Raw genomic sequence first — 14,879 nt, forward strand, 5'->3', positions numbered from 1 at the left:
TATGAGAGGAAGACCAAAGAGAAGGTTGATGGACGTCGTGAGGGAAGACATGAGGGCAGTTGGTGTTCGAGAGGAGGATGCAGGAAAAGGATGAGGCGCTGTGGCGACAAGCCCAAAGGAAAAGAAGAAGATACAGTAGTGCATAATTAAAAAAAAAAAACTAGATTAAGATTATTAAAGACAGTTCTTTTAGAATGTGATTTTTGTATTCTTTTTAAACAATAATATTACAATGTTATTCGTGTTAGATTGAGAAGAAAACACACAAATAATTAAGTTGTAATATTACAGAAAAATGTGGAATAATAAATGTTTTTTCTTGATTTTCTTTCTTACTTTACTCATAAAATTCCAATCTTGTTGCTTCATTCTCAATGACATAATAACACATAATTTCTGAAATTTTCTTTTTTCTTCCTTTTCTGCTGTTTTTCACATAATATTACGACATTCTCATTATGTTTGTATGTCTTTCTTTGTATCATATTACAACGTTATCCATGTATGAGAATAAAGTTGTAATATTACAGGGAAAAAAAAAAATCCAGATTTTCTCTTGTAATACTCTAACTTCATACTCGAAACCTTACTGCTACATTCCCACAACATTCTGACTTCATTAAAGTGAATAATAAAAATATATTCTTGTAATATTTCGACTTTCTCCTCGAATAACTAACTTTTTGTTTTGTTTTCCGTGTGGCGCTGATAGTGCTTCCGCCGGTTGGCCCATTTTTGGAGTCGGTAGAGGGGTTTTCCAGAACTTCTGTCCAGCTGCCGATGACGTTGCCGTTGACGTGCTCGGCCTGCGTGGATCACATTTCCGGTTTCTGTCCCGTTTGCAGTCACACTGATTGGCTCCAAGTCGCGCTCTTTGCTTTTGAGCCACTTACAAATGATTCAGATCCATCCATGTTTTCTCTCGGCCGCCTGCAACATGTCGGAAATAATGTCATGCACAAAATAGACTCAAATAAGATCGCTAGAGATTATATGTGATTGTGCAGCCATGTAACGCTTGACTGTAGCACGAACATATATCGAATCAGATATGTTTACAGGTGAATCTCAATCAATTACAATCATGTGGACATCTTATTTTATGACAGTAGTTCAATTCAGAAAGTGAAACTCATATAAGTGAGATATTTAATGTTTTTATAAGGACGGGGAGAGCATGCAAACTCCACACAGGAACGTGTGTTCCTTATTTTACTTCAGCCTCTGACGCAAAATATGTAGACTGCTTAGCTAAAAAAAAAGTGTAACTGACGACTTCAAGTTCAAGTTTAAACTAAAGCACCTTTGAACCGGTACAACAGCTGCAGAGTGATTTCCAAATCTTTGTTGAAATGTGTTGAGAAAACTGTGCAAATAGAGTCTGCTCGCAACAGAGAACAGAAACTATTCAAATGACGCACACTGCATCTGTAGGTGCATATATTAAAAAAGAGCTGTCCTTTCTTTCTGCACAGTTGGGATTGGAGAAAAGCAGGCCCCACGGTCTGTTTGTGAAAGATTACCATTTAAACTCCAGTGTGTGCGCGCGCGCACGTGTGCCTTGCCTTTGATTCGCTCGGGCTCGTTCCGAATGATCCGGTCGAGTCCTGAAAATGAGATGAATTTGATGGAATGCAAAAGTTACGAAGAAGGTAGCTGAAAAGTCTCTCACCTGCGAGACAGCCTCGAAAGGCGGTTCCGCCAGCTAAATAACACAAACAAACGAAATCATGAAATGTTAGTGCAGTTGTTCCCACTGGCTTCTCATCTGCACTCACCTGGACTGACCTTGAAGTTCTGCAATGCGCCTCCTTGACCAGACAAGTTCAAAAATTGGAAAGTAAATCAATGAATGTGTTTCTCCAAGATATTTCTAAAATGACTCACTTGTATTTTTTCACCATTACAATGCAAAGTCCTCCAAAGAGTACAGCGATCACAAGCGCTACTACTGTAGGAATGATGATGTGGTGATGATTTTCCGAGCCTGAAAATGTATAATTTAGTGTGAGTCATTTTCAAACACAAATACATGCCAATGATTCCACCGATTGCAAATTTGATTTACAAAGGCTTCCAAAGTTCAAGTAGTTTGCAATAAACCAACGAAACAAGAACAATACAGCTAATATTACACGCGTCCATCATGTTTTTTGTTTTTTTAACGGAACCATTCGTTGAATTTTCTATTTCTATTCGGTGACATCGATACACACTCATTTAGGAGCTCATTTGTTTTGAAAGTTCACCAAATCAAAGTTGGACGAGTGTCATGAAACGGATTGTGGCCAAACTCCGAGTCTTGTCAATCGTATTAATCGACAATCTGATTCCTCTGTGCTTCCAAGCGAAAGCATCAACTCACTCACGTTTGACAAAGAGAGTGAAGTTGTCGGAGGACGACATCCACCCGTAAAAGTTGGCCGTGCAAGTGATATCTCGGTGGTCGTCCGTTGCCTGGGGAACGAAGGCCAGGATGGACTGAACCTCCCAAGAACCGCCGCGAATTTCTCTGATGACGGTGGTGACGTCGTGCGGGTCCCCCTTGCTCCACGTTAGCGAGGGCGCGTGGGTGGGGCAAGTGTGGGTCACCGAGCAGATGGCGGTGTAGAGACGCCCTTCGAATGCCTTGTTGGCGTGGATCAACATGGGTTTTGGCGGGTCAGCTAGGAAGATAATTCAAACTGTTAAATAAAGCCTGACTCAAATCGTCTTGAACAACTTAGCCATCAATTAACCAATCAACTCATGAACGTTCGGAACTCCCGTTTTGCCGCAGTTGTTGCAATGGCGTGGATGTAGCCCAGCTTCCCAGAGCTGATTTTCTGTTCTGTTCTTCTGGTGTGATTAAAACCCCTTTTACACAATTTCCAGAAAATTGGTGAATACGAGCCGTAATGAATCCTTCAGTGTCGTTCACACAGAACGCAGGAAGTGGAATATCGCCGCAACTGTGTACAACTCTGCTTCCCGCAATCGGATAATTAGATGCGTGACGACGTCCGCGCCAGCGCCTGGCGTGCTGCCTGAAATATTTGCCGGACAGCGACAAAGTCAACATAGACTGCCTTTTTTTGCAGCCAAATTGCTTCAAGTCACCAATAATCAACCATGAATTCCAAACGATCAAAATGGAATTCTTGGTTGATTATAGCTGTCCCCAATAAGGATCTAGAATTCCATACCTACTTACGTAGCATTTTTAACATCACACAATTCTCGACAAAGGAGAATTTGTCCGGGGTTGACGCATCGCCTTCTGTTCGAGCTAATTCAATGCGGAAACAGAAAGGGCCGTTGTCGTAGTCTTTGACTTCGGTGATCTCCAGGCTGCAGTCGCCCTGGCCCAAATGCCCCAACAACCGAGTGCGATCTCGAAAGCTCGCCAACACGTTTGTGTTATCCCGATGGTAAATGCGTCGGTCCTTTTGAGCTTCATAATGCCAGATTCCTCTGAGTCTGGAGGTGGGCAGTTGTTCTTTGGGATGGCTGAACGAGCAGGGCAACACCACACAGGAAGCTACCAGGGCGTCGACGCTCTTAACGACGCTGGCCTTCCATTCGCCACTGGAAGCTGCGCGGCAAGCTGCAAGAGAAACGTTGAGAGTGACGGTGACAAGTCTCACCGATAGAGCAAAAACACTGGAAACAATGGAAGAGTCTGTTACCTGCTAAGAGCACAGAAAACACCGTCAGCCTTCTCTCAATGTTCATACTTCTCTGATTTGTAATGCGCTGCAACAATTGCTGTGAAAATAGAACGACATATCCCATCCAAAATGCATCACGGTTTGAATTATGTGCCTCTTTATATGTTGTATTAGGGATTTTTAATATTGTATTCATATGACAATGATGAGATTTTTTTTTTTTTTAATAGTAGCTTTGACTTTCTGCTTCACTGATTTAAGCTCAAAGCATTTCCTTACCATCTGTCTCGTTTTAAACTTGTTGCACCCACTAGACAATTACTGTTTATATTTATTTAATAACATATGACCCATACAGTATGTACTAAAAACTGAGAAATATGCATTTGTCATTAAACACGTGTTAAATGTCAAGTCCAGTTTACAAGATAGGTGACAAAAAGTTATTGTTCCTACCTGCTGGATGGATCTTTTTTTTCGTCCTTTTTTTAAAAAAAAAATTATGCTATTTCTTCCAACCAAAATGATAATATGAGCTGCAGGTGAAAATCCCAAGACTGTGACTACGTTGGGAAGGTTTTAAACATGAGAAATGTAGCGAGAAGTAATGATGCAAATGAATGGGTGGTCTCAATCCTCGGGCAAAAGTCTCCTTCTCAACTCAGTTACAGCTTCAATGATGTCGGCTCCATAAACGACGACCATTTATGGACTTAACATGGAATATTAATTCACATTCTTGGAGAACAGCTCTTTTCAGCGCAATGACTATACAGTTAAGTGTAGAATTAGTCATATTGTGGCAAAGGAATTTTTATTTGTTGAAAGTGTCATTTCTGGGCAATATCTCGCAAGACGTTGCGTCCAGAGATATTTTTAAAATGAGCTATATACCGAATGTTTTTGTTTTTCTTTTTTCTCTTCTCAATAGAGGCACATCCAATGTTGTGAATTTAGTGTTGATTATAGATGACTCAAGATTCTTTTTCAGTTCAGGTTAGAGTTTACCAGGATCTTCTAAAATGGTGCAAACGATTAAGTTTCCTCAAAATAGTCAGGAATTACAGATGTGATTACATTTTTAATCATTCCCCCCCAAAAATTTTAAAAAGTGCTGAAATACTCATTTCCCATAAAATGTCAGTTTATGTAAAAGTTGGCCTGGGTATGAATCACTATGGGCTGAACTCGACGTGAACCTGCTTCCCTTAAAGCAGGTTTTCAATACAAAGCAAATCTTACCATGCTGACGACATTTCCTCTTTAATTACAATAAAATGGATCGTGTGTTTCTGTTGATTGATTGATTGAGTGCTTGAGGAACATAGAAAAGTGATTATGCAGAGCCCATCAATCAGCAGTGATCAAGCTGTATTGTTACTGCCATGATTAATCCTCAATCGTTATCAGCCGTTATTAGCTTGAAAATGAAGGGAGGGAAACAACTTCAGGTTCAGCGTTGGAACATCAAGACTCGTGAGCAAGGATCTCTTCTGGTAATACTCCATTTCTTTAAAATGTTATTGCTGAACGTGCGCATTTTCGTACTAATCCTTGGTCACGTCTCCTTCTGACTTTTGAAATCAAGAACCTTTTCCTGTCATGGGTAACTTGGCATCCTCCAGCTTCATCAACCCAAGTCCAAGGAGAATGTCTTGGGGACGGCCCAAAGAAGACACCGTCAAGCTGGAGGATTTCTTGACACAATGTGAAGAGGAGTTCTGGAGTGTCGAAGGAAAGCCGAGTCGCTCTGTGAAAAAACCCGTTTTGACGGAAAGCGTTCGATACGCCCACCTCGCTCTGCGCGAGCGAGACAAATGTTATCCGAACGCCGATGCAATGCTGAACCCTGCTTTTGTTGGGGAGCCATGATCTGCTCACATCATCACGGGACTCTGCGGTGTAACAACTTTTGTCGTGAAATGAACAGGAAACGAGACCTGGGAGGAAGTGGCAGGAAGTTTGCCAAAAGTGGCAAAGTGGCCTTTATCGTGTATTATTTTCTTTCGGTTTCTTGTTACGATAAATTGTTGTTCAGGCATTTGTTTCGCATCAGAATGACTTCCTCTTTGTTTGCGTGCGCACGTGTGAGAAGTCCGTCACGATGACACCTTTGGCTTCAAGTATACTGCGTCTACAGTATTCATTTTACTTTGAAATATACAATACAACTTTGAAACTATCTTAACACTAGCTATTATTATTCAGTTGATCTGTATCATTTATAATTTCATGTATTGGACTGTGCATTTGTGATTGTACACAAATACATTAACTTAAAAAGAGCATGTGTTTTATTAATTATATCTGATAAAAGTGCATCTCAATAAATTAGAGTATTGTAGAAAACTCAATTTATTTCAGTGGTGAAAATATTGAAATGAAAGAAGTTTAAAGACACTATAAGCTTTCTATGAGGGCTTGTTGACCAAAGACATTGGTTTCATGAAATGATTAATATTGTCCAAAAAGCAAACATAAAAATACAAATGGGGAAGTCATGGCGATGAAAATAAAGAACTTCCATTTGCTAAGGTGGAAATGATACCGACAGTGCTTACTCAGACACTTAAAAAGACACATTTTGGCCATCACAAAGCATAAAACACAAATGCAGAGAATGAGGTGTATCTTTCTTTGAGCTACTTTATGATATAAACCATGAGGAAAATATGGATTTAGGTTTAAAACCACTATTATTACTCTTCTATAACTCCCCCGCCCCATTATTTTCAACAACAAAAGAAATAGTTCAGTAAAATGAAAGGCAAAGGTTCAGATGCCGGTGGTGTTGTCTTTTTTTTTTTTTTCCCCCACACGTGGTTGGACGTGTTGATGTGCATAATGAAGTCCTCCTGTCTCACTGGGGGGAGGTTGTTCTCATTGTGCCACAGCCTGGAAACCTCTGGGACTTTCTTTGCAGGTCACGTCGCAAGAGGACACAATGAAGATTGTAACATGTCCTCTTTTACTTCTCTTCTTTTTCTCTGAAGGTATGGCATCGCCTCTCCATTTAAATCCCCCCCCGCCCCCCCTCAATGCAGAAAAATGACATTTAAATGTCATGTGACATTCTGTTGCAGTCAAATGTGTTAAAGCATCGTCCTGGACCATAGAGGTGCCGTCTTCAGTGAAAGGCCTCCCTGGATCTTGTGTGGTGATTCCCTGCTCGTTTAACTATCCCGATCCTCAGAAGGCCATCGGTGAATTCACCGGGATTTGGTTGGAGGCAGCAAATCATCTCATCTATCATCCCTTGGGCTCGAGTACAATGCAGGAGTATCACGGTCGAACCGAACTGGTGGGAGACGTCAGACAGAAGAACTGCTCGCTAAAGATTGATCCTCTTCAACCAAGCGACAAAGGCCCTTTTCATTTCAGGGTTGAGATGAAAGACTATGAAAAGTTCTCCTACAAAGACAACACTGTCTCCATAAGTATGACACGTAAGTATAAAGTTTTTTATTTGTCGCAGACCTGGTGAATGCTCTGAGTGTGAGGACATAGTACTAAACAATACTGTATGAGCATGATAGTAACTTGCATTTCAGTGGAACCTACAAACTGGTACAATTTGGAGTTAATCCCACATTTTCTGGAAATATACACCTCAAGGGTTGCGTGCTAAGATTTGGTTGAACAGGTGTGATGCAAGATGTCGGCATATCTTGCGAGACTTCAGATTAATCGGGGTACATACATAACAATGTTTAACATCTTAACTGAATTTTTTTATTTTATTTTAGAGACAGTACACGTGACGAGGAAAACATCAGCGTGTTCTTACTGCTCTCATAGTGTCTGGTGTCATCGAGATGATCAACGCAGCACACCTCACACGTAACGATAACGAAGGAGACTCACAATTGGGCAATCGTGAGTCTCCTCCCCTAAGCCGTATGGCTGTCATAGTCCCGAGACTAACCTGTGAGAGGCAGCAATCCAGACTGATATAAAGAAGATGAAGAAGAACAATAACAACAACAAGAAAAAGAATAAAGACAGTGAATAACTACAGTGAATTAGCGGAATGTGTAATTCCGTACAGCACTTAAAACCGAGATTATAAAGCACCAACGGAATGCACCTAGCATGTACACAATCACGAACCGATGTTACATAATCACCTGCATCCAGTAGTTAAATTACAAAACTCAAAGAAACAACTTCACATGAGACTTAGCAATAGCATTACCAACCACAGTATATATATATATATATATATATTTTTTTTATGAATTACAAATACATCTTTGTTTATGGAGCTATGTCAGCAATGAATAGAGCAATTAAATGCTCTTCCATTAGATCGCAAAACAGAGCGGTGGGCAATCAGAAGCACTCAAATGCATTTACAGACAAAATGTTCATATTCGTTCCATGCTGCACTACTTCTAGTCGGTGTATGTGGATGTTGCATTTTATAATAAACGATACATGAGGTGGCGGCTCAGCGTCCATGACATATTGTATTTTATGACCGTTTTTAATTCATTATTACAACAAAACATTTTTTTTTCTGTATTCACAGACACACTCAGTCCTGTCAATTTAACTGTGACAGAAAACACGGATCATCCAACTGTGACTGCTTCCTGTTCTGTCACTCACTCATGCCCCACCTCTCCTCCGGTCTTCTTCTGGAGTCACTCTGGACGTCAACATTATCAGACGCAACCACTGGAGAATGGCCAATGGCAAGCGACGTCCACACTGACTTTACTTCCTGCCCATGCTAGTAACAACACGCATTTGCAGTGCCACGTCAAATTCAAAGGAGGCCAGCATCAGGACGCATCCAAGATCATAAACGTGAAATGTAAGTAGAAGGTGGTGTTAATGTGTATTACAAAGTGAGTTCCAACTGCAACACGTGTAACCTGCTCAGGAGCGGACTGTATATTTGGTACCTGAACCTTCGATGGGGATTAATGCGACGTAATCAGCCTCTTATTGCTACCACTATCACGTCACAATTATATATACATACATAAAAAAAAAAAAAAAAGGAAATCATCATTACAACACAAAATTCCAATATAACACCACACACCTGTGCCATGTACATCATCTGGACCAGCTCAGACTCAGTATTTATCGAATAACATGACCAAAAACATCAAACATTTCAGTGGAGAACGTCATACTCACAAGAGATGCAGACGAGTAAACGTAGGAATATGCCAAGGGTCTGGCCCTCGGGGGATGCATTTAAAGTCTGATATTGAGAAATCGCTATCTTCATTCATACTGTTTGAATGCCCGCCATCTAATTTGGATGCCGCCAACTCCCCGCCACCTCCTAATTTGGATGGTGGGTTTTCTCTTCGTCCCACATTCCAAAAGCATGCAGGGGTGTCCAAACTTTTTATTCCGAGGGTTCGCATGCAGAAAAGTCAAAAGAGGCAAGGGCCACTTTGACAACACGCAAAAACAATCCATCAGTGTAGGCAAAGCTATGCGAAGCAATGCTATACTTATTTGCATTTGTATTTTATTATTGTGTTTGTAGACTTGTTATGATGCATTTCTCTACAGATGCCCCCATGAACGTTGACGTTGACTACAACGCCAACGTGAAGGAGGGAGGGGCCGTGCGTCTGAAGTGCACCTGCGATGCCAACCCTCCCGCCAGCAGCTACGAGTGGCATAACGACCACGGTGCCCAGCTGCACAAGGGCAGCGTCTACATTCTGACAAATGTCTCCAGACACACGGGCGCCCTGTACTGTGTTGCCATCAACCCCATGGGAAAAGCAACATCATCACCTGTGCAGCTTGATGTGACACGTAAGTAGACAATCAACTCGGTCTTATCATGATTTGATTGAACTGCAGTAATTACTCTTACGTTCAATTCCACACCACTCACCAGAGCAGACTCGCTTTTTTATTACGTTGTTCAATGTGTTGATGGTGACCCTAAGTGGACAAAAATAATACCTGCACCTCACATGTATATACTGTATTGCTTGATGGTGGTGAACCCTTACATGCTGGCCGGGTCAAATTTGACCATTTTTGCCATTTGACAGCAATAAAACCACCCTAGAAATTTGAGGACTCCTTCTGAAGTGATCCGAAATGCACAAAAAGAAAACTATTTAAAAGATCGTTCGACTGTACAGGTGCCAACAAGTCGTTGTACGCTGAGGCTGTTCCATATAACATTTTTCTAGATTTACCAGTGTGTTAAATCAATGAAAATGGTGGTCGAGTTGGGAAATAAATAAATAATTCAAACAAATAAATAAATACATTGCTAAGTATATAAAACCAGGTAAGAAGGGCCCCCTCTCAGCTGTCAGACGCTGTGGGCGTGTCGAATAGATGCGCCAAAAGGAATCAAACATACTGAGGAGGTGATAGCTTATACCAGGGGTGTCAAACTCATTTTTGTCTCGGGCCAGATTGTAGTTACGATTTCCCTCAGAGGGCCATTAGAACAGTGAAATGTTTAATCACCAAATCATATTATTACCATTACACGACAAATTGAGGGATAACTAGTTAGTGAAATCAGAAGACAAGGATAATAGTTTGTTCAAGTATTGTTTAAGTTACTGTAGAAGAAGGGTTTGGTAACAGAAAAATTCAATATCTCAACCTTATTGTTTATTATTCTGACAATTTGGAATTTGGGTACAGATTTGAGCAAAAATCACAGATGCTGACGAGCATGATTTGCTTTCGGGGGCCACATAAAATGATGTGGCGAGCCGCATCTGGCCCCCGGCCTTGATTTTGACACCTATGGATTATACGATGTAAAATCACGTTAGGAGGCTCAACTTTAAAATGGAATGGTTATTGTGGACTATAATCATAAAAATAAGCATACCTACATACTTACACTCGTTGTCGGTGACATAATGTCACAGCCGAACACGGCACCTGACGACAGCGGGACGGTAGGAGGAAGCCTGGGTGGTTAGACAGTCGGCACTGTCTAAATTGAGGCATCGAGCGAAGACGCATTTTCGGGGTGTGGCCATCGTTCGCTTGCTAGCCGCGTGGCGTAGTGGTAAATGGGCCTCGTTACGGACGCTAATCACAGCTAACTCACAACTGAGCAGCCTAGCCAAACGAAATGACGTCACTTTGTACTTATATAGTGGGAGAGAGAAGTCGCGGTAGAAAGTATATGCCCCAGCCCCGTGACCTCACAGATATATATATATATATATATGTATATATATATATATATATATATATATATATATATATATAAAATACAAAATACAATAATGAAAAGCATTGCTAGCACACCTGCCGGTAGCCTCAACTGACCACATCACCGTCAACCACAGTGGCTAACGCTATAGGCAGGATCTAGCCGGCCTGCAGTACTTACTCTTAAATTCAATTCCACATCACTCACCAGAGAAGGCTTGCTTTTTTACTCTTATCATTTTTTTTTTTTTATGTTGTTCAATGTGTTAATGGTGACCCTAAGTGGACAAAAATAATACCTGCAGCTCACATGTATATATTGTATTGCTTGCTGGTGGTGAAGTGTACTGTATGAATGAAACTTTAAAATATAGACAAATAATAACAAATATTTTTTTGCTGATTTTTTTTTTAGCCCTTTTCTCTGACATTACCCATTCATAATCCTTTTAGTAATGTCAAACAAGCTAGTCATAGAGTTTTAAAAGATCTGTAGCTCATAATTTGAGGATATTCCTATCCCCGAACATACTATTTGTGCATGGAAAATGAACAGTGCGTAAAAGGTGAGTTTCTTTTCCCCCCTTTTGTTTTTAACCAGATGCTCCTGAGATTAAGAGTGTCTCAGTCTGCTCGTCCGAGGGGGAGATGGTGAAGTGTGTGTGCATTGCAGAGTCCAGACCACCCAGCAGCGTCCACTTCCTCCTGCCTAACACGATCCTTCCGAGGCCCGACGTAGAGCGGCACGATTCCGTTACCATCGGCACGCTGCAGGCTTTGCTTCCTTCTTCTGAATTCATCTACTGCGTGGCTAACAACACCGTAGGCAGCGCCAGCGCCGCCATCACGTTACCTGTTCACAGTATGGAAGAAAGTCTTTCATTTAATTGGATTACCAGTTTGAATGACACGAACGCAGACTATGTTCTTTTTTTTATTACAGGCAAGATGCTGTATCTTTATATTACTATTGCAGCTGGAGCTCTTGTGATGGTGGCAATTGTCTTCATAGTGATTGTAAAAAACAGGTAAGAGACGACTGGAACTTTCAAAGTTGAATGGCACAAAAAAGTCAAAACAAAAATTGGGGCGTTCTAACGATGAGCGTGTCATACAACTTTATAGCTGTATTACCTAGAACACCCCACTAGGTGGCAGTATCGCTCTGCAAACACCTTCTTGTTCCCTCGCTATAACGTCTGTCAGGTGGCTTCACGGTTTTTTTCTTTATTTTATTTTCTTTATTTTTATTTTTTTTAAACAGTCAATTTATGCTTACATTTCTATGACAGTTAAAATATTACTTAAAAACATTGCCGGTACAGTTATTTAGAGTTTTATGATGACATCAGTTTTCCACTTCATGAAATGTTACAGATCTTTATTTATTTATTTTTGGGTGGAGGGATTACAACTTGGAAGTCAATCGGCATCACATCATGGCTTTGGAGGTTCCACTGGAATTATATACACAAAATGTGCCATTTCTCTGACATTTACAGCAATCTGTAAAAAGAATTCATTTGCATCTTGCTGTCAAAAGTCATTTATGTGCTATGTGTTGATATCACGAGCAGCTAAAACCAGAATGTACAATATAGCGATTAGTTATGGCTATACTAGCTCGCTATGTTGGAGGCTTGAGTCACTTAATAACATGACATACTGTTGTTTTGCCACCAGGACCAGATCGAGGGACGTGCCTACCACAGATCCTCTACATAAACCTGGGAAGTCCCTTCAAACTGTCGCAGCAGCGAGGTTCAAATGTCATCATTCTCATTGCAATTTTTGACTTTTGTTTTTTAACATAATGGAAAACTTTCCACCACCTGCAATTGCACAAGGACAATGTGTCATTTTCTGACTTTTTGGTTTCCCTCCTCTCAGGAAAAACATCAATGTTGGTCCAAATCCCAGCAACATGTACAGTGATCATACTTATGGCAACATGAATGAGGTTTGTTAATACTTCCTGTGAGTTATTTCAGTTCATGTTTGCTTGGAGTGAATTGAACCTATTTTTCTCACAGGCTGAGTGGACTATAGACTGTGATCCAGTTTACGACAATGTGTAAAATGGACCTGAAGGAAAGAACACGCACATAGTGTCACTGCAGGTTTTCTGCTTGTGTTGTTGTATGTTTGTACAAATGTTAGTACTGTTTAATATTTTCAGTGCTGGTAACACTGTGGTTTTTTTTTTTTTAGTGTTTGTGAATATCCCTGTGATTGGTGCACTTATGTGTAGGTTGTACAGCACCGCTAACAATCCAAATGTAGACATGAGTGCATCAATTAAAGGATTTGACATGTTGATTTCATCCATCCATCCATTTTCCGAGCCGCTTCTCCTCACTAGGGTCGCGGGGCGTGCTGAAGCCTATCCCAGCTATCATCGAGCAGGAGGCGGGGTACACCCTGAACTGGTTGCCAGCCAATCGCAGGGCACATACAAACAAACAACCATTCGCACTCACATTCACACCTTTATTTAGCAATTTAGAGTGTTCAATTAACGTGCATGTTTTTGGGATGCGGGAGGAAACCGGAGTGCCCGGAGAAAACCCACGCAGGCACGGGGAGAACATGCAAACTCCACACAGGCGGGGCCGGGGATTGAACCCCGGTACTCAGAACTGTGAGGCTGACGCTCTAACCAGTCGGACACCGTGCCGCCCGTATTATTCATTTTTGCCCTAATTTAAAACAGTTCCCAGGTGTCTTAAAAAAAGGTCTCTGACATTCTTTTATCAAATTACACAAAGGGTAAGGAATTAAATTGCGCTTCACATTCACATCACTCTGGTTCAATTCACTCAATTTTGGAGGAGTGGAGTTGTGGAGTCTGACTTTTAGTGCTATATTTGGCACCTTTTTTTTTTTTTTAAGCAGTGAGTAACAAACCTAGGGTTAGAGACCATGCCTGACTTTGAATAGCAAAAACCTGTGAATAATTGAAGCTATTAAAAAAATAATAATCTAATAAAAAGCAAATAAGCAGGCAGTTTGATTTAAAAAAAAAAAAAACATGACAACCTAATCACTATATTTTGATTTTTATATAGTTCACTCATCGGTCGAATGAAAAACAGTTTTCATGACTACACTACTCCGGTGAAGAGGTGGGTAGCCATAAAACTGGCATGTAACAGCAAAAACACCTGCAAGATGTTTTCTCGAAGTTCGAAGTGGACTGAAATATCCGAGTCTGTGCAGTGACAGAACTACGCTGCGTGTTAAAGCTGTTGTTTTTTTCGTCGTCTGTAATGTAAACACGAGTCGCGCGCGGCTGTCACGACTCACTTTGATTGACCCGAAAAGCTCAGTAGGAGACTTTGTGTGCGGATATGTGACTTTCTTATGTTGTTTCATTGGTGAACTTGAGTCAAATATTACTGTGATTATCACGATGGATTGGAGCAACGGCGCCCGATGCGGAAGTCGAAAACGAAAGTCTAAAGATAGATCGCGCACGCAATTATTGATAAATAAAAGGTGCGAGCAGCGTGTAGACTATTGTATTGTTTCTTCTTAACATAAATACTCGAGTAAAATGAAAAAGTATGCTGAATTAAAACTACTCTGACGAGAACAATTTATCCAAAATGTTACTTGAGTAACTGTATCGGCGTAAATGTAACGCTTTCCTACCTACCTCTGCTCGGGTGCGCCGTTGATTAGGTTATTGCTGTCGCATAATTACAACGTACCAGATCAACATCAACATTGTGTTGTGTGTATTTTTGTTGAGTGTGTTTACAAAAAAAAAAATACAAACAAAGCACTTTATATCCTTCCACGGTCCGATGTGTTGCTCAACTTATATTAAAGATACTTTCGCGCCACAACTCATGATTTTGTGCCCGTGCCTAAAATCAGCAATACCCCAGAAATGGAAGCAATGCATCATGGGATATATTGCTTTTCTAGTGGCCATCGGTTGAACACTACTTTTAAAAAATCATTACATTTAATGTCACACACTGAGTGGGGAGGCACTCCAGAGACCCAACTGTTTGTATATGAACATTAAAATATTATTAATAATAATTT

General features: G+C 40.7%; 2 protein-coding genes across 2 annotated transcripts; one reads left to right on the plus strand and one right to left on the minus strand.

Moving 5' to 3' along the window:
* Positions 1-1,668: 1,668 nt before the first annotated feature.
* On the minus strand, positions 1,669-4,204 carry LOC133401955 (myelin-associated glycoprotein-like). Its single transcript, XM_061675487.1, has 7 exons — positions 4,107-4,204; positions 3,669-3,747; positions 3,194-3,574; positions 2,370-2,666; positions 1,888-1,987; positions 1,779-1,811; positions 1,669-1,705 (listed from the first exon to the last, which is right to left on the minus strand). Exons 2-7 carry the CDS (start codon positions 3,712-3,714, stop codon positions 1,669-1,671), a joined length of 894 nt encoding a protein of 297 aa, XP_061531471.1. The 5' UTR covers positions 3,715-3,747; positions 4,107-4,204.
* Positions 4,205-6,522: 2,318 nt separating this feature from the next.
* Positions 6,523-13,100, plus strand: LOC133402186 (sialic acid-binding Ig-like lectin 14). The gene is made up of 9 exons (XM_061675811.1): positions 6,523-6,643; positions 6,734-7,096; positions 8,182-8,469; positions 9,189-9,440; positions 11,425-11,685; positions 11,767-11,851; positions 12,507-12,584; positions 12,714-12,783; positions 12,857-13,100. Exons 1-9 carry the CDS (start codon positions 6,595-6,597, stop codon positions 12,899-12,901), a joined length of 1,491 nt encoding a protein of 496 aa, XP_061531795.1. The 5' UTR covers positions 6,523-6,594; the 3' UTR covers positions 12,902-13,100.
* The last annotated feature ends 1,779 nt before the right edge of the window (positions 13,101-14,879 follow it).

This window comes from Phycodurus eques, chromosome 4 (assembly GCF_024500275.1).
Source record: "Phycodurus eques isolate BA_2022a chromosome 4, UOR_Pequ_1.1, whole genome shotgun sequence".
NCBI lineage: Eukaryota > Metazoa > Chordata > Actinopteri > Syngnathiformes > Syngnathidae > Phycodurus > Phycodurus eques.

Coding starts and splice junctions, on each gene's coding strand:
- LOC133401955 (XM_061675487.1), bottom strand. CDS start 3,714: ATGAACATTGAGAGAAGGCTGACGGTGTTTTCTGTGCTCTTAGCAG. Junction 2,667..3,193: donor TGTGATGTTAAAAATGCTAC/GTAAGTAGGTAT, acceptor TTATCTTCCTAG/CTGACCCGCCAAAACCCATG. Junction 1,706..1,778: donor GAACTTCAAGGTCAGTCCAG/GTGAGTGCAGAT, acceptor TGTGTTATTTAG/CTGGCGGAACCGCCTTTCGA.
- LOC133402186 (XM_061675811.1), top strand. CDS start 6,595: ATGAAGATTGTAACATGTCCTCTTTTACTTCTCTTCTTTTTCTCTGAA. Junction 6,644..6,733: donor TCTCTTCTTTTTCTCTGAAG/GTATGGCATCGC, acceptor ATTCTGTTGCAG/TCAAATGTGTTAAAGCATCG. Junction 7,097..8,181: donor TGTCTCCATAAGTATGACAC/GTAAGTATAAAG, acceptor CTGTATTCACAG/ACACACTCAGTCCTGTCAAT.